Source organism: Muscardinus avellanarius, assembly GCF_963383645.1.
Source record: "Muscardinus avellanarius genome assembly, chromosome: 3".
Classification (NCBI taxonomy): Eukaryota; Metazoa; Chordata; class Mammalia; order Rodentia; family Gliridae; genus Muscardinus; species Muscardinus avellanarius.
The window spans coordinates 41,121,080-41,141,459 of NC_137788.1; the positions used below are offsets into that span (position 1 = coordinate 41,121,080).

Consider the following 20,380-nt stretch of genomic DNA (forward strand, 5'->3'; position numbering starts at 1 on the left):
ATTAATACATCATATTGGGGTAAAAAAAAAACTTCTGTGGACATACATGTACATACACATCACCCATTTAACCCCTATCCAATTCCCACCCCATTTCCTTTTTCATCTAGAGTTCTTCCTATGACCCATTTCTCCTTAGCTTGCACATATTAGGGAAAGCATCCAATTTCTTATTTTTTGTGACTGACTAATCTCACTTAGCATAATGTTCTTCAGTTCCATCTATTTCTCTGAAAATGATGTAATTGAGTTTTTTTAAATGGCCGAGTAAAATTCCATTGTGTACATATCTCCCAGTTTTGTAATCCATTCATCTGTTGATGGACATCTTGGCTGGTTCCATAGTATGGCTATGGTGAATTATGCAGCTATGAACATAGATACACATGCATTAGTTTAGTAGTTTGGCTTCCTATCTTTTGGGTAGATACCCAGAAGTGGTATTGCTGGATCAAATAGTAGATTTGTTCCCATTCTTCTGAGGATTCTCCATACTGTTTTCCAAAGTGGTTTTTCATCTCTTATCTTCATAAATTGGGTTGATACTCTCTTTTTTTTAAGTTAGATTGGCTAGTAGTTTATCTATCTTGTGCATTTTTTCAAGAAACCAGCTTTTGGTTTTGTTGATTTTCTGTATTTTTTTTATTCTCTATTTTGTTAATTTCTGCTCTAATTTTAATAATTTCCTGTCTTCTACTGGCTTTGGGGTTCAATTGTTCCTGCTTTTCAAGGACTTTGAGGTGTGTTGTTAGGATATTTATTTGAACATTTTTGGTTTTTCTCATATGAGCACTCAGTGCTAAAATTTTCCTCTTAATACTGCCTTCAAAGTGTCCCAGAGGTTTTGATATATTGTATCTTTATTTTTATTTGTTGCTAGAAATTTTTTAATTTAACCTCTTCCATCTTCTATGACCCATTCTTCATTCAGAAGTGTGGTCTAAAGTGACACAGGGAAGTATGTAACATTTTTTGAATCTGTTAGTGCTCATTTTGTGTCCCAGGATGTGATCTATTTTGGAGAAGGTTCTGTGAGCAGCTGAGAAAAATGTAAACTCTGCTGTAGTTGGGTGAAATATTCTATATGTGTCCACCAGGTCCATTTGATTAATGGTTGTCTTTAGTTCTGAGGCATCTTTACTGACCTTCTGTTGGAAGATTGGTCTAATGTTGTGAGAGGTGTGTTGAAGTCTCCCAGTATTATTGTGTCAGATTTATGTGTGACTTCATGTCACAAAGAGTTTGATTTATAAAAGTAGCTGCACCTATGTTTGGGGCATAGATGTTGATTATTGTTATTTCCTCTTGTTGGATTATTCCTTTTACAAGTAAAATATGACCTTTTTTGTCTTTTATAATAAGTTGGGGTTTGAAGTCTAACTTGTCTGTTATCATTGTTGCCACTCCTGCTTGCCTTTGAGTTCCGTTAGCATGGATTAACTTGCTCCAGCCCTATACCTTGAGTTTGTTACTATCTTTACTTGTAAAGTGTGTTTCTTCTAAGCAGCAGATGATGGATTCTGGTTTTTAATTTATTTTTTCACTTTTTGTCTTTTTATTGGGGAGTGGAGGCCAATTACATTCAGTGTGAGTATTGAGAGATAATGTGTGTGTGTGTGTGTGTGTGTGTGTGTGTGTGTGGTACTGGGGTTCCTGGAAGCCCTTTTACCTCCAGGCTACACTCCCAGACCTATTTTATATTTTTATCTGGAAATAGGGTCTCTTAAGCCAGCGCGGCTGACTTCAAACCTGTGTGATCCTCCTATCTCCACCTACCAAGCGCAGGGGTTACAAGTGTGCGCCACCATGCCCGGCCAAGAGATAATTTTTAATTCCTAACATGTTAAGATTTTATTTCTGTTTGAGATATTGTTTATTCTTCTTTGCTTAGTTGTCTGCTGGATGGGAAATCTTGTTTCTATGGTGCTGGCGTTTATTACCTATTTCTTCTTTGTAGTTAATCTCCTTGAGTATTTTCTCTAGTGCTGGTTTTGAAGACATAAATTTCTTCAGTTTCTGTTTGTCATGGAAACTTCTTATTTCCCCATGTAGTTTGATACATAGTTTTTCTGGGTAGAAACATTTTGTCTAGAAATTGTTTTCTTTCAGAGTTCGGAATATGTTACTCCAAACACTTCTGGCTTTCATGATTAGGTTTGGGAAGTCTGGAGTGATCCTGTGTGGTTTGCCTCTGAATGTCACTTGGCCTTTTGTTTTTGTTGCCTTTAAGATCCTCTCCTTGGCTTCTACATTGGTCATTTTCACAATTATGTGGTGTGGGAAACCTCTTCTCTGATCCTGTCTAAAGGGAGTTCTATAAGTTTCTTGGACCTGTGTATTGACTTCTTGCTCTATGTTTGGAAAATTTTCTGCTATTACTTCCTTGAAGAGATTATTGATCCCTTTGGTTTCACCTTCTTTTCCCTCCTCTATTCTGATTATTCTTAGGTTAACTCTCTTAAAATGGGCCCATATTTCTTCAGTGTCAAATTCCTGCTGTCTGATTTTTTTTCTAAGTTATAAACTATGCATTCGTTTTTGGAGTGATCATCTTTTAGGAGCGAGATTCTATTCACTATGTGGTCTAATCGATTGTTTATAGTTTAAATTGATGCCTTTAATTTATTTCTTTTAGACTATCTAAATTCTTCTCGAAGGTCCTGTATTATTTCTACAGTTATATTCCTGATATGATCTTCTGGAGATCTCTGAATTTCTGTGTTATCAGGTTTTAATATTGTGTGGTTGTGGGCATTCATTGATCCATTGTTATTCCTCTTTCCCATGATTTCAGAAGTTTGTACCTTCTCTGGGTTCTTCTCTGGGTCACCATGACTTCACTTAGGGTGGTCTGGATCTCGAGTGTGTGGTAATCTCAGTCACCAGTACTCCTTTACTGGGTTGTATCGCAAAGTCTCAGACCTAGGGAGTTAATTGAGACTGCGTGAGACCATGGGGGTGCCAGGCTGGGCGTTTTCCCACAGGGAGCTGTGACTAGTGTGTGGTATCTCTGCCACCACTATTCCTTCACTGGGTTGGACTGCAAAATCTCACACCCAGGGAGATTTTCAAAGCTGTGCAAGTCCCTGGGGTTTAGTACTGGGATTTCTCCTTTAGGATCCACAATTTCACTTATGGTTATTGAGGGTGCTGATCTGGAACCGTTGTGGGCACGGTGAACTTGCCGTCAGCACTGGCAATATGGTGCTGCTGCCTCGCCCTCGGCTGTGAGGTTGGCTTATTTCTTTTCTGGTTTTGAGCTCCATTCTGAATCCCTGGAGGGTGTGATGAGCTTGGCAACTGGGAGTTTTAGATGTTCTTTGCACTGAAAAATCTGCTGAATTACCCTCGAATGATCTGTAGCTGCTCACTTCAGCTCCTTGTTTATCTTTCTTCTCTGGAGCCTGGTGGGTTGTTGAGTGCATTGATCTGGAGCTGTCATGGGCATAGTGATCTTGCCGCTGCTGCTGGCAATATGGTGCTGCTGCTGCACCCTCGGCCGTGAGGCTGGCATATTTCTTTTTTGGTTTTGAGATCTCTTCTGAGACCCTTTCTTCTCTGGAACCTGGTGCTGTGAGGCAAGATGGCGCCAGCACGGCTCTGCCACTGCAATGTGTGCTGGTTTCTTTTCTGTTCTCTGATTGTTCTTCTAGTCTTCTTTTTCTCTGTCCCTTGTATTTACAGCTTTTATTTCTCTATTTACAGTTTTTATTTCTCTGCTTATGGTACTTTCTAGTTATGAAAAGCACTGATTTTGTGCCAATAGAGATACATTGTTAGCGGGAGTCATAAACGCTGCTTTTTTCAGTCACCATCTTCCTGGAAGTCTCCAAAATATAACTTTAATATAAGAATCTGGAGCTGAAGTGCTTCAGCTTCTACACCACAAAATGAGTTCTCTTTCCAAGGCCTGACTCTCCCAAATTCCTGGGAAATCTATAGATCATAGAGTTAATATAACAAAAAGTGTAATTGTCCTGTACATTGATAACAAGGCAGGAATGATATTTTGAGAATCCTTTAATTTAGGACATTTTCCAGCTTACTAGCTGTCAATCAGCTAATGAGGACCCAATCAGCCTTGTGAGAATATAATTGTATCTTTGCTGTCAAAGGAGTAGTTTAAACATAAACCACCATTTTGTAATCTGGTAGGGACTTAATTTCTTTTTCAAAATTAGCATCTCTTATGAGATTACAGGTGCTGACCCTCCTTCATATTACCTTGTAGCTGGACAAGAAAAATGTGAAGCTGTAACTCCTACCAATAGGAGTTCAGTGGAGGAGAAGCACTGCATCAGGAATATAAGACCCACCCAGTTCTTTGTCAGGTGTGCTCACTCACATACCTGGGAGTACTTTTTTTTTTGCCAAAAAAGTAAAATTGCTTTGCCAAGCAATTTTTGAACACATGTATTTTCTTAACATTACAAAAAGTTATTTCTAACAGCCTGAGAACCCTAAGGTTAACCAGACAATCAAGAACTTCCTTGGGACTACAGAACTGAAATCATTCTCTCTAAAGCTGACTGGACTACCAGACCACCATAAACTGCCTTGGGGACTAGTTGAATGAGAGTAACCTCACATATCTCCTCTAGCCCACTCCTCACACTAAAGTCCCCTAAAAGAAAATAGTTCTTGACTCCCAAATATGCCTTCCTCATCTTGTGATGGCTCATATTCTCTCTTGATTGTGTATTTCTTTCCTTTTACCCAAATAAACCTCTGTCCATATCTCTAACTGGTGCATACTGAAATTATTTTCCATCATGTTAGCCAAGGACCGTGCAGATCTTGAGTTCCTGAGTTGATGACTAACCCAACAAGAGGTGGTATGTGTTTCCAGTTGTTTGACAGAGTACTACATTTCTAGGGCAGTCTTAATTGAAGATCTCTGATTGTATAGACATCACTAGAGTTTTGTTTACTTTAGAAATATACCCTTAGCAAATTAAGAAGCTATATATAAAGAAAGAAACTAAAATTGTTTTTTTCAGAAAATAAAAGCTGAAATAAAAACAAATATCAAAAAGTAATATAAAATAAAAAATCAAATAAAATAGAAAAATCTATAGATTATCAACAAAAAACTGGTTTTTCTTTAATAAAGTAATCACATCATTGTTAAAATTTATTACAAGCAAAAGAGACATAGAACTGAGAATAATTTTATTTTTTAGTGTATTTTTATGTGCGTATTTTGAAAACTTAATATATGTAATGGTTTGGATTTGGAATGTCCTTCACCCCTCACAGAAATAGGTACAATGTTGGAAGAGGAACTTGGTTGCTAAGTAGGGCCCTTGGCAGTGTGTCCTTAGGAATTATATATTCTTCTTCCTTCCCCTGATGTTCTTCTTGCTTCTGGCCTCTAAGATGTGAGAATGAAGGCTTTCCTTCTCCATCTCTTTGCTTTCCCTAGCCATGCCCGAAATCCTCAGTCCTTAGTTTCACATAGACTGAACACAAAATCCACAAGAAAATTTTGAGCCAACAAATCTTTCCTTTCTAAGTTGTGTGGTTAGCCATTAGGATATATCAGTTATAATACTGACTGAGAGAATTTGGTACTAGAGGAGTAGGGTCATGGCTATATCTAATACTAACCATGTATGAATCTTTGGAACTATGTTGAGAGGAAATTGGAAGAGCCAGAATGTGGCTAGAAAGGCAGATGGTACCAACTGATTGGGAGATTTTGGAGAGCAAAGAGGACTCCATAAAAAATGGAGTAGAGGCCACAGGTGTTACATTTTGGCAAAGAATTTATTAGCATTTTGATGGTGTCTTAGAACTTTTTTGAGACCTGATTTAAAGATGATGGGCTGCTTAAACTGAATGAGGAAATTCCAAAACAACAAAATATCCAAACTGAATTATTGAAGTTTGATGTCTGCATCTAGCAAATTGTACACTGAATTCTGGAAGCAAAAAGTAAAGTAGAGAGGTTTTATAAACTTGCAGTTTGGTCAAAAAGGCATGTGCAAAGTTGTGGCTCAGAGATGATGCTCTGAAAGAAAGTATGATGACTGAAGGATGGTTCAATGCTCTGAGAAATGTAGACAAGGCAGCTGATTTGGATAAAAAAGAAAGGAATGTGGACAGGACAGTTTCAGTACAATGAAGACAATGGTAGCCATCTTGAGGAAAGGCACTCAGATTCCTTGCCTGTGGCCTGAATAGAGATGAAGCCAGCTGTGGCCAGGATGAACATGAGTCCAGCTGTGACCCAAATGAAGGCATGCCCCACAGTTGTTACTGAAAAGGTTCCAAGGACAATGATTAAGGGTGAGACTACCTTTCTTGATAGCTTTGCTGGAAATAAAAATGGTCATGGAGTCTTCCCTCCAGATTTTGAAGGAAGGCCTGGGAAGCCAGATAATATGTGGCAGAGTTGGAATCCCTGTAAGCAGGCCCAAATCGGGCAATTTGTGAAGCTATAAGGCAAAGACAAGGTTTCAAGATAAACTCCCGAGATTTAGAAATGTCAAAAATGTGAAATGACTGCAAGGAAAGGTTACATGCTGGGAGCCCTGAACCAGGCCTGAGAGCCATTACTCCATCCATGGCAATCAGACATGTCATAGGACAGGGCTGCCAAGGCCCCTTGGAGCTCCTATTTTACTGTCCTGTGCCACAGAGTGGACTTTGAGACATTTAGGGGATGCTAGAACTGTTACAATGCCCTGAGATCTGTGATTCACAATCTCACATGGATTGAACTCCAAATCCCCAAGAAAACCATGAGCAAATAAATCTTCCTTTTTCTAAGTTGTGTGATCAGTTGTTGATGATATAGCAGTGATCATGCTGACTGAGATGCACACCATTGTTAAAATTCATTACAAGAAAAAGAGACAGAGAATTGAGAATAATTTTTTTCAGTGAGGCATAGTATTTATATATCTTTATGGGGCATATTTGGATTATTTACTACATGTAATAAAGGATAATACTCAAATTAAGATAATAAACATTTCCATCTTTTCAACCATTAAGCATATCCATGTGTTGGGAATTGTGTACTCCATTAGTCACTTTGAAATATTATAAACTGTTTTAACCATCAGTCACCTTGCTGTGCTAAAGAAGAACCAGAAGTAGTAATTCCTTCACTCTGTGTCTTAATGCTCTCTATGGAACTTCTTTTCATCTTTCTTCCCCCTCCAGCCCTTCCTCATCTCTAGTGACCATTATTACATTTTGTTCTATAAAATTGACTAATTAGTTTTCACAAATGTGTGAGAATATGTGGTATTTATCATTCTATGTCTGGCTTAAGAATCATTTCCTTTTTAATTGGGATGTGTGCATTTATAATAAACAAAAACAAATTTAGGTATATCTTTATTGGTGCACATTAATTATACATCATAGTGAAGTTTAGAGAGACAGATGAATACATACACATGGCATTTGTTCTGGGTTTCCCTCTGAGTTTCTCCCCACTCCCTCCCTTCCCCATAGATCATAGTAACAATGATATAGATCACTTCATGTTTGAATACAAGATTATTTGAGTAGCTTCCATGATCAGATCTCCCTTTTCTCCTCCCCACCTCTCCCTGGATCTCCTTCTCCCACTCCACTAGTGTCTCCCCTCATTTATCTGAACTCTTCCTTGCTTCCCAGTTTCTCTCTAGCTTCAACATATGAGTGGAAACATACAGTCCTTCACTTTCTGTGACTGACAGATCTCACTCAGCATAATAATCTCTAATTTCATTTATTTTTCTGCAAATGACATGCTTTTTGTGTTTATAGCAGCATAATTTATAATAGTCAAATTGTGGGGGTAACCTAGGTATTTGTCAATAGGTGAATGGATTACAAAATTTTGGTATATGAACACAATGGAATTCTACTCAACCATGAACAAGAACACAATCATGTAATCTCCAAGAAGAATTTTCTTTTAACTAAGTTGTTTAAATTTGATATTTAATTGCTAATGTAATTTTGTTTCTTTCATAAACTTAAAGTTCACATGTAGATGATTTGCTTTATTGTTGATTTTCTCTTAATCTTCTGATTATATTTTTATCTTTTTCTCAGTTAACATAATATCTACAAGAGATACAAATATAATGCAAATTTGAATACCCAAATACATCATTACCTTCAAATGTCAATTCTTGGGCCACATATAGGATTTTATAGACATCATTATTTTATTCTGAGATTTCAGCATCTTGTTCTCTTATAGTACTCAAATGCACAATTTCTGATGGAAAGTTTGATTCTCTCCTGATTTTTTCATTTTGTATATGATCTGTCAAGGAAATAAAATTCACTCAAAGTCTTGTAAATCTGGAGAACATATTGATATACTCTGAGATAAAAGATATAATTTTAGAAAAACTATAAGAAACAGTTTTTATTTAGATATTGATTAACTTGAATTTGCTAGCTCAAATTAATGAGAAAAAAATCTGCTGAAGGGAAGCCTACAATAATTAAAGACATCCTAGAAAGAGACTGATTTAATTTGCATATTATTTTTTTGTAACTGTTGAAATTATAACAAAAATATTATTTCTCTCTCTCTTGCTCTCTTGCTCTTTCTCTCCCTCCTTCCTTTTTCTTCCTTTCTATAAATTCTCATAACTAAGATAACAGTAAATCACTATATGTTATGTTTTACTAAGTAAAGTTTCTATAAAACAAAATTGGATCTGTGCACTTTTCCAGTTTTTTTTAATTTGTCTAAATATTTTCATTATCTTTTTGACCTTCTAAAGCCTTAAAAATTATAAAACAAAAGTAATATGGAATTGGTATAATTAACTTTTCAACATGAAAAGAGCTAGACTTATCAAGTGAAAAGATACAGAGCATGCATCTACTAAAAATGGGGAGTTTATTCAAATACTCTAATAATCAGTTGTAGATCTGAAGAAAATATTAAAAAACAACTATAGGGAACATGTGTGTATCTGGGAAAATTATTCCTCTTAAAATAAAATTGATCTGATTATTTCAAGTTTGTTTATTCCTTTAAAAACTTAGAACTTGATTTAGGGAATTTAAATTTTCAGTCAATATTTTGTGGTACTGGGGATGGAACCCAGGGACATTCTACCTCCAAGCTATACCCCTAGCTCTTTTTTTTTATTCTTTAATTTGAAACAGGGTCTCTCTGAGTTGCAAAGGGCCTCATTAAGTAGTTGAGGCTGGCCATAAACTGCAATCCCCTATTTCAGTCTCCCAAATGCTGGGATTATAAGCATGTGCCACAATGCCTGGCTTCTGTCAATTTAGATAAATTTAAATTTTTACCTGAAGTTCTTGCTATAAAACGCTATAATATTACTATCATATTACCATTGTGAGATACATAAGTAGGCCTAAATGATGATAAATAAAATGATTTGTTTTAGTTCATTGACTTGTATGATCACTAGTACAAATAAATTAACGTTTGTCTTAACCTTTTTTCACAGAATTTTGAAAAAACAAAAAAAATAAACTGATAAAATATTTTAGTGGCTAAACAAATTCTATCATTGTTCTTAATGGAATACAGAGAAGCAGCATCAATAAATGCCTTGCAGTTCCAGGTAGGTTAGGAGGGCTTGTTTTAGTTCCTCTGGCCTCCTGTATTGTGGGAGGTAGTTAAACTTGTCCTTGAATCTAACTATTACTCTTCTTGGGTCCACAGATTGTGAGAGAAAGCTGTCCTCCTCACACCAGTCTTGGTGACCAGCCAGGATCTTGAAGTTTTGAAGGAAACTGTAGTCAGAAAATTGTGTCAGAGTCATACCCATCATCATAGCTGGCCCTGAATCTCCTTTAGGAGTTCTTTTTATTGGGGGCCTCAGCAGAGAAGGTTTGCAATATCCTCTGCTCAGGCTTTCTTTTTGGGGGAGCATCTTGACCAAAACCCTCTTCTCCACATCACTCAGTACACTTCCATTTCTAGCCTTTCCCTGTATACCCCGTTCCTCTTCCTAGTCCACAAAATGGCAGAAGTCATTTGTAGTGAGAAACAATTTCCCCCTTGCTCCTATGTTGTTCTATAGGAGGCAATGGAAGAGTGAGGAGACAGCACCACTCTCCTCCTTGGCTTCTTTCTCATATCACTACAGTAAAGGAGTAAAGGTAGTTTCACTGTGGCTTGACATAACTAACCAGCTCAACACCGGACAGCTCTCAACAGGAGGTCTAGAGAAAGCCAAGAGTCAGAAGATACAAAGATAAAAAGCCAGAGTAGACTATTCTTTTGGGCTCTATGCTATGGGCCTTTTTTGGTTAAGCAAAAGTAACTTCTCTCTGTTGTCCTTAATCACTTACCATTTATTTACATTTTATTTGATGGGAAAAGATTTCTGGTAATAAAGAGTATACACATTTTGGTAGTTGTATATACATCTTTGAATGGAACTCTTTAGATTTGTAGGTTATTAACAGAGCACAAAAACAAAATAGTAAAAATTTCCAGCCGGTCATGGTGGTGCATGCTTGAAATCCCAGCGTTTGGTAGGCTGAGACCCTAGGATCATGGTTCATGGGTAGCCTCTTAGTGAGACACTCTGTAACTTAGTGAGACCCTGTTTCAAAAAATAAAGAATAAAAATAGGGCAGGTGCTGTCGAATGCCCCTGGGTTCCCTCCCCAAACCCACAGTAAAATAAAATAAAATAAAATAAAATAAAATAAAATAAAATAAAATAAAAAGACTAAAAAATAGGGCTGGGGGGTGTAGCTCGAAGGTACAATGTCCCTGGGTTCTATCCATCTTCAGTACGGAAAAAAAAAAAATTTTCTTCCTGGGTTACCAGCTCTATATTTCCCTCTGTTTTCATTAGGAAATACATCTGTACAATGAACCCAGGACTTCAGGCTTGGATGTGAGTTAGGGAATGTTTCAAAGATATATGTCCTCTCTGAATATAGATTAAAAAATGTTGTCGGTACAGCACCTGTAGATGCATGTTTTTTTTTCTTTTTTGTTTTTTGTTTTCCCAGTACTGGGGATTAAACCCAGGGACATTCTACCTCAAAGCTATAACTCTAGTCCTAGTTTTTCTTTATTTTTGAAAAAGGATCTCACTAATTTGTAGAGGGCCTCACTAAATAGCTGAGGCTGGCCACAAACCTTCAATGATCCTAACTCCTTCTTCCAAGCACAGGGATTACAAGCAAGCACCACCACCATGGGCTAACACATGTTTCTAAAAGAGAAAACTATGATATTAAAGTATCAATTCTACCTTTCAAATTAAATAAGAAGAAACCATGAAAGTTTTGCACAAAACTTTAGAAAATGTATGAATAAAACAAAGCTGGATCTTCCCCTTCAGAAAAGTTATCATAACTGTGCAATGAGGTAAGAAGGTCATTGGCATTTGAAGTACTAACACTGACACTGGTAGATCTCCTAGGTGTGTCAGGAACCCTACACTATACAAACCTTCATGTAAGACACAGATCTTCATTTATTTATCTAGTTACTATGAAATATGAACTAGACAGTTCAGTCTTCTGAACATTTGGACACCATCCAGAGGAACAATGCACTATGCATTTTCTGTCCTCTTTACCTCTCAATCTGAAGTAGATAAAGGAAATGAGCATGGTGATGAAGACCATCAGTACACACAGGACCACAATGATATCTTCCATCGACACAGCATTCAATTCAAATAGTGGATCTGAAACAGGAACTAGGAAGAGATAATAGGCATTAGGAAAACTGCAACTCAGAAAGTAGGGCTGGATTACAGATTTATAATAGATTCACTGTTCAGGTCTCTACTGTTCCTTACCTTCTGAACTTATGGAAATGGAGGAAAAGGAGGTTAGGCTACATGAGTGAACCTGGAGAAGGCCATTTTTGGGCAAAGCTGGAACAGAACTGTGAGGAGGCAGTTTTTTTCTACTCAAGCAGCATAAAATTTTCTCTGGCTGGTAAGGGCATATGGATATAGTATGCCTTTATCTGCTTTATCTAGGGCCAAAGACCATCAAGAAATATGAGCCTAATATGCGTTATAGTGGAATAGAATAATCTTAGATGAGTAAAATTCTGACATGAAAAAACAGTATAATTCTCAAAAGTCATACTGTCATTGGGGCAGAAATCTCTCTTAAATATCATTTCTGGATCATTGTAAAAAAAATCTTCAACTCATGATATTGGTTACTGTCTTGTGATGCAATACCATTGCCAATGACTAGGGTACCTGTTGCATTCCACTGTGGAAAACAATATGATAGTCCTAAAAATCTATAATATTATCTAAAACTTTCATTTCTGTATACATGCAAAAGAATAGAAAGAAAGTCTAAAAGAAATATGTTTGTTCATATTCACAGGAGCATTATGAACAATGATGTGCTAATGTACAACATAAACTTAGTTTTTTTTAGTCTTGTGCTTCAACAATTGCAGTATATATTTTTTCTATGAAAATAATATAAAAAGTAAGAGGAATTGAGTCATAGCTATCTTGGAAAAAAAACAAGAGGTAATGAATTCTAGGTTCAAGTTATTTCTCAATATCTGTCTTATCTTTCCTCCCTCTCTATGGCTTGTCTTTTCATTTTCATAACCAAGTTTCTTGAATAGCAAAAAATATTTTTATTGTACTAAAATGCACAAAACATAAAATTTGCCAATTTAACCATTTTTAAATGCAATTTAGTGATATTCAGTGCATTCATATTGTGCAATCATCACCACCACACATCTTCAATTTTTTAAATCTTTCCAAGCTGAAACTGTGTATCCAATAAGCAATCATCCCTTGTCTCTCCCTGCCTTCAGAAACTAATAGCCACCATTCTATCGTCTGTCTGTATGGTCTTGACTACTCTAAGTGCCTTACATAAATAGATTCATATAGTATCTCCTCTTTTGTGACTGGCTTGTTTCACTTAGAATAATGGATTCAAGGTTCTCTTATATTATAACATATTGTATAAAATGCTGTAGGATCTTCCCTTGCACCTTAGCTTGGTTTAAGACCATTTGTGTCTTTATGCCACAGAAGAAAAATTAATTTAAAGTACTCTGAAAAGTCCAGCCTTATTTTATGACATTTATAATGTGATTTTTGGCTATAGATATGGCTTATTATAAGAAATTACTTTACCTAGATATCATTATTTTGCATATATAATTTCCACAGTCCTCAAAGATAATGTGGAGGGTACATTTTAAATGTTGTGTTTAGCTATTCCCAAACTCTCAACATTACTATTTCAATTTACTCTCAAAAAGAGCCAAAAAAGGGGAAAAGATCAGTTTCAGGTATCCATGTATACCATGAAATTATGAAAAATTCTTATAAACAGATGACACAATTTAAGAAAAAGGTCCTTTTCTTTGCATCAACTTCTGAAAGAAATCTTTGACTTAAATATTGGAGAGATACTAAATTATTACCTCCTCTAGACTATAACTATGGGAAGAATTAGAATAATTAATTAGATTAAGTGATTTTGGCTAGAGTTTTGTCAAAAATAACTATTTAATTGAAGAAATTTTCTCTAGTGTAATCCCAGAACTTGGGAGGCTGAAACAGGAGAATTGCAGGTTTTCAGCCAGCCTCAACTACTTAGTGAGGCCCTCTGCAACTTAGTGAGACCCTGTTTCAAAGTAAAGGATAAAAAATAGGGTTGAGGATGTACCTCAGAGGTAGAATGCCCATGGGTTCCATCACTAGTTCTGAATAAAAGAGAATAAAAGAGAAATTTATATCATTAAGCTTGTAAAATTTAGGAGGCAGGAATCCAAATTCTATGGCCTGTGATACAAGGGCCAATTTTTCCTACAGTTCAAGTCTTTTTTTTTAACTTCTTACCAATAACTGGGCATTTAGAAAAGAAAATATTTATAGAAAGTTGTCATCTTCTTGATTTCACGTACCTCTTTCTTTCTTATACAAACAGATAATGAAGATGAAGTCCACAGCCACTGAAGAAATGGCTATCATTGCGCTCACTGCACAAGGAGAATTCCACCTGGAGTAGTTACCTAAAGAAAAAGAGATGTTTCAACCACTGGTTATTGGTGTGAAAACACTTTGGATTGGGAATGAAATGCACTAATAAAGCAAGAGCTATATTATAATACTATCTCTCTGTGTTAATTTAGAACAGGGCTAATGTTTGTGGCCTAAAAGAGCATAGAGTATTTATGATAGAAACAAGAAGTAAAGCTGTTTTTAGGATGGGACAGACTTTGGACAAAGGCTAACCAGGTCTGGAAGAAAGAAACTCATCTTTTCTCTCTGACCCATCAATCAATGGGTCTTCTTTGGAGCATGGGATGGAGTTATGCATTTGACATTATTATTTATCTGGATTTGAAAGAGGAAAGAAGGATAATTCTGAAGACCCTGTGCTACCTAAGAGATCATAAGATCTGTAGATTCAAGAATCTCATGAGAGTAAAAGGGTATTCAAATAACAATGCTTTTTTTGTATACTGGAGATGGAATCCAGGCATCCTACCTCTGAACTACACCCTATTTCTATTTTTTATTCTTTATTTTAAAACAAGGTCTCAATAAGTTGCAGAGAGCCTCATTAAGTAGCTGAGGCTGGCTGTAAACCTGTGATCCTCCTGTCTCAGTCTCTCAAGTACTGAGATTACAAGCATTTGCCACAAGGACAAGCTAACATATTTCTTAAAATTGAATATAGCAGATAAAATAGTAGTATCCTTTGGCTATCTTTTTGAGCTTACTACCACACGTAGTGACCATTTCTCTGCTAGCAAGTTATAGGTACAGTTTAACTCTAGGAAATGAGTGTCCATAGGGATTATGTTCAATCTTGTTTTCTACTATTATTAGTTATGTAATCTCAAGTGTGCTATTTAACTTAGATAAACTTCAACTTTTATCATATAAAATTAGAATACTAATAATATTTATTCAAAGTGTCATATAGAGGTTAAATAACTTACTATTTCTAAAGTTCTTGAAATAGTTTGTCAATAATAAAAGCTCATTTACATTAGCCTCTTATGATGATGTTATAATTCCTATCATAAAGTTATCTCTCCTCCTTGAAAATAATCCATTAAAATGATTAAAAGCACTTTTTAGATAAAGATGAAAAATACTAGGGGCCTGATTTATGTAACTGAGGTACAGTTGAGTAACTAGAAGCAATTTTCTCGGCAAAGAACAATTTAGAAAGGTCTTAGAATATAAATCTTTAAAGAGCTATCTAGGAAAATTCATTTGGCCTAAGAAGACTCAATAAGGAATAGGATATGATTCCAATAAAAGTAAATGCATTTAAAGGTATAATTGAGCAGAGAAATTAGTTGAAAAATCTTTTAAACTTGGATAGTGTCAATAAGCAGACAAGCTAAGAGAGTTTACTTTTGTGGAACAACAACTAGAAGAAATAAACATTTCAAATATATGGTTTTCTGATCTTCTCCAAGACCCACAGATATAATGGGTGGAAAATGGTAGGTATTTGAATTGATTAATAGATGTCAGGCCAGAGGAGAAGTTGGAAATGTAAAGGGGAGACTAGAAAGTTGGGAGAAGTGCAGATGTACTAAGCTCCAACTCCTTAGCTGATAGCTAAACTACACATGTTAGGAGGATACACTGGGGGCCTGGATCTGCTTTTGAGAGACAGAGCCATACCATAAGGAATCTGTGAGTTTGAAGCTTTTTAAATTTAGCACAGCCTCAAATCCTGAACAGCCATTTTATTGTATATTCAATTTTCCTGTGAATCCTTCAAGTCCAATTCCATTTAATATAGTATGATTGATAATATATAACAACTTTTTCTCCTGAAAAAAGTACATCACAACTTTGTATCACACTGATGTTGCAATGAATGTACCTTTCTGTATGTAGTCTATCTCCCTTATGCTGTAATGAGTGACTCTTCAGCCATTTCTGCCATGTGCAGTTTAGAACTTTATTTCCTGCCTCTGACAAGGTCATTGAACACTTTTACAAGTCATGTTTGGGAACAGAGATAATAAAGCAGAGGAAGTGCTACTTTTCTAGTCACTCTGTGACAAATATTTGTGCTGTTTCAACATGATGTGAGTGACTGAGGGAACTCGATGTAATTAAATATTCTATAGTCAGAGATTCAGATAGACTAACAAAATCTGGTCTTTTAAATGAAGGACAGGAAAGATTATGTTGAGCCAAGCTGGAGGTGGTAGCAATTCCAGCTCTTCATAGACAGGAGGGGTAACAGAAAGGGGGCAAAAAACAAATAGATCAATATACAAATATGGCATGGAAGTTCCTGTAGAATAAAAAGGCCATCAGAACTCAGCTAAGTCAAAGTCTTCACCGTGAGCTGGTATATGAAAATCACTCTGTAGTCCTTCTCAATATGGAAGTGGAGAGCTGAGACAAAGAACCAGCTTATGGAGCTCAGGATGAAGCTTGCTGCTGCAGGATCTCAGGAGATCGCAGCAAATATTGCCACACTCTCTGCTGGTACCTACCATGTAGCGTAGGCTGAAGATAATTTAAAGAGGCAAATAAAATATTGTATCAAGGGGATTTCAGGGCAGGGATGTGAAGAAGAGTGCAATTCACTTTTACTTTGAGCCTGGCAGCTTGTGTGACCAACTGATGACAAGTATAAAGTAAACAGGTAGACATGATCACATTTGCCACCCTATGAAAAGAATTTTCTGGAGGTGTCCAAGATCCAGACACTCTGCAGGGTTCAGTATATCCCCCGTGAAGGAGACGTAGGGCCAAATTAAAAAATAGAAATAAATCAAAATGATAGGAAATAGTTATCTCTCTATAATAATACTATATGTAAATGATTTCAACTCTTCAATCAAAAGATATAAACTAGCAGACTGGATGTCAAGAGATTTGTCTTACAGACAAAAAACATCCACAGGCTGAAGGCGAATGGATAGGAAAAGATATTTCATGCAAATAGAGAATATAAGCAAGCAAGAATAGCTACTCTCATATCCAACAAAGCAGACTGTAAGCCAAAGGTAAAAGAAACAACCCAACAGAAAAATATAATGATAGTAAATATGTCCCATATCATGCTGTCATGATGTTTCTGTCTTTGAACTAATTGGCCTTGGACTGAAGCTATGAGACTATCAAACAATTAAACCTTTTTCCTCTAAGTTATTCTCGTAAGATATTTTAATCACAGTGATGGAAATGTGACTAACACATTATTGGAATAAAATATAGAGTTAACCTTCCAACACAGGTGGAGGCATCAATTTCCTGAGTTAAGATCCCTAAAGCTCAAGGAATAAAATCAAGAATTAACACATGGAATGGCATTAAATAAAAAAAATTTCTGCAGAGTAAAGAAACAATATGATGAAAGAGTCTATAGCATGGGAGAGAAATTTTTGCCACCTATTCTTCTGACAAAGAATTAATATCCAGGATATATAAAGGTTTCAAAGAGGAAGATTAAAAATGGTGACTGCAGGATACAACACATCTCAGTATCTTGAACAAATAAAGTTCAACTACTGAGAAGGCAGTGTCTTGACAAACAAATAAGTAAAGATTAGGAACCAAAACGGAAGCAGGAACCATAGCAGAAGGAATCCAATACTCTGAACTGTGCCATAATTGACCTGGTGTGGCCTCTGGCCCAGCCGCTGGCACCATTTTGAGTCATTGGTCCAAACCTCAAGTGCTGACGCCTGTGCTGTGTACTTCAGCGCTGCAGCTCCAAGAGATCCCAAAAAATAATCCAACTTGAAGTGCAAGAAAAGCAGTGGCAGAGCTCCAACATTTTAAGCAACCAGCACCATGCTTCAGGGATGCAGTAAAAGATCCAAAAGCCTGTGCACTCACCAGAGGTGGCACACATGGTGGCTCATCGTGGCCTCCAGAGACCCTGCAGCAGGACAGACAGGTAACTGCTTTCAGTACTCAGTACTCGGCAGATGATTGCCCAGAGTAGCCATGAGACCCCAGCAGGCTAAGGCCAGGTGGCCCATCCCTGGAGGTAGTCCAATTAGAACCTCCATAGATACAGGAAAGGTATTCAAGGAACTATATCTGCACAGGGTCACAGGGGGTTCGCTCCAAGACTACATTGGATGCCTTCTGCTGGTGCAACACCCTGACACTTAAACACAAAGCTGTTTCTTATTCCTTTTTTTTTCCTTTTGGTTTTTTTTTTTTTTGTCTTTGATTCATAATTGTTAGTTTCTGTAATTTGTTTTGCTACATTATTTGTGTTTGTTTGCTCTTTCTCCCATTGCTTTTACAAACTTCCTCACTCTAGCCTATCTACTCTCTTCTCTCAAAACTTTTCTTTTTTCCTTTATTGTATCCCCTTGTTTTATATTCAAGCTATTTCATACTTAAATACTCTACTAACTACAAGAGTTCTACTATCTAACCTTCTCTCATTCTCAACCACATACTACCTTACTATACTTACATTCTTACTCAACCTAATCATATCCCCTACTTTACCCAACTCCTGTACCTATCACCCCAGCTCCTCCCCCTTACTCAGCCCTCATCACTGAAAAAAGCACTGCTTACCTGCTGACATCTATAAATTCCTACTACTAAGATTGTATCAGATAGAATACCCACAGAATCATACACAAAAGAGAAGATGCCAAGACATCAGAAAAACAAGCCTGAGAACTGAAAACGTGAGAACTAGGAACAGTGAGGAAATAAGGGAAACCACAGATACTGCCTATGAGAAATGCAAGAAGGAGAACTCTGAATCCTGATCTTCAATATAATGAAAGGCTTCATGGCAAGTATACAGAAAATGAATGAATAAATAGAGACATTAAAAAAGAATTGGAATGAGGTATGGAATGAAATGAGAATCAATAAATGAAATGAAGACAGCAATAGAAAGAAATTCAGGAAGATTAGGTGAAATGGAAAATAGAATATCACTGTCAGAAGACAGTTCATTCAAAACCAAAAGCACACTCTACAGCATACAAAAGTCTTTACAGCAGCAAAACTTAAACATCCAACAACTATGGGATTATATGAAACATCCTAACAAATGGATAAAATGCATCAAAGAAGGGATAGAGGTACAGACCAAGGGTATTTATAATCTTATTAGAGAAATAATATCAGAGAATGTTCCAAACATTAAGAAAGACACTTGGACATGTACGTTCAGGAGACATACAGAACACTGTTATGGCAAATCAAAGAAGGACCTCCCCACACCATGTAATAATCAAAATGACCAACATAGAGGCCAAGGAAAGAATCTTAAAAGCAGTGAGAACAAAAGAATGGGTGACATAGAGGGTCAAAACAATAAAATGTCACCCTAGACTTCACAACCCAAGTCATGAATGCCAGGAGAGACTGGTATGATATAATTCAGACCCTGGAAGAAAACAACTTCCAACCAAAACTGCTATATCCAGCAAGGCTATTATTCAGATTGATGGTGAAAGAAAAGTGTTTCAAGATAAGCAGAATCTCAAAAAATTCACGAATACAAAGCCAACACTAGAAAAAAATACTTAAAGAAATAAACCATAAAAAAGAAAACAGCAGCAAATTTCAGAACCAGAGAAGAGATGAAGTTAATCAGTGGGACAACTAAGTAAAGAAGAAATAATATCATATAAAACAGAAGATAGAACACAAAATGACAGGAAACCAAAATCATATTTCAATAATAATCCTGACTGTCAAAGGAATTAATTCACCAATTAAAAGACAGACTGGCAATGTGGATTTTAAAACAATCCAAATATATGCTGCTTGCAAGAAACTCACCTTACAGCCAAAGACATTCATACACTGAAAGTGAAAGGATGGCAGAAGATATATCATGCTAATAGTGACCAAAAACAGGCAGGGGTAGCAATGCTAATATCCAACAAAACAAACTTTATGCTAAAACACATCAGAAGAGACAAAGCAGGGCACCTTTAATTAAAATAAATAATTTACCAAGAAGATATAATGATAGTAAATGTTTATGCCCCAAATGTGGGTGCACCCACACTTGTAAAACAAACCCTTCAGGATATCAGATCTCAAATTGACCCAAATACAATATTAGGAGACTTCAACACACCTCTCATGCCAGTAGATTGATCTTCAAGGCAAAAGATGAATAGCCAGGTGTTGTGACACATGCTTGTAATCCCAGCATTCGGGAGGCCGACACCAGAGGATCACAGTTTGCGGACAGCCTCAGCTACTTAGTGAGGCCCTCCACAACTTAGCGAGACCCTTCAAAATAAAGAATAAGTTGGGCATGGTGGTGCATGCTTGTAATCCCCATGCTTGGGAGGTGGAGACAGAAGGATCATGCAGGTTTGAAGCCAGCAGCGCTGGCTTAAGAGACCCTGTTTTTAAATAAGAATATAAAATAGGTCTGGAGTGTAACCTGGAGGTACTGGAGGTAGAAGGGTTTCCAGG

The 20,380-nt window shown here is 36.6% G+C and overlaps 1 protein-coding gene across 1 annotated transcript in view; it reads right to left on the minus strand.

Moving 5' to 3' along the window:
- Nucleotides 1-6,115: 6,115 nt before the first annotated feature.
- The window catches only part of LOC308260078 (selection and upkeep of intraepithelial T-cells protein 1-like), a gene marked incomplete at both ends in the record, with an annotated part of 42,754 nt that continues 28,489 nt past the window's right edge, over nucleotides 6,116-20,380 (minus strand). Inside the window, 3 exons of the mRNA XM_080691409.1 lie at nucleotides 6,116-6,261; nucleotides 11,546-11,668; nucleotides 13,876-13,983. Of these exons, the coding sequence (XP_080547535.1) occupies nucleotides 6,116-6,261; nucleotides 11,546-11,668; nucleotides 13,876-13,983 (377 nt within the window). The remainder of the gene's footprint in view (nucleotides 6,262-11,545; nucleotides 11,669-13,875; nucleotides 13,984-20,380) is intronic.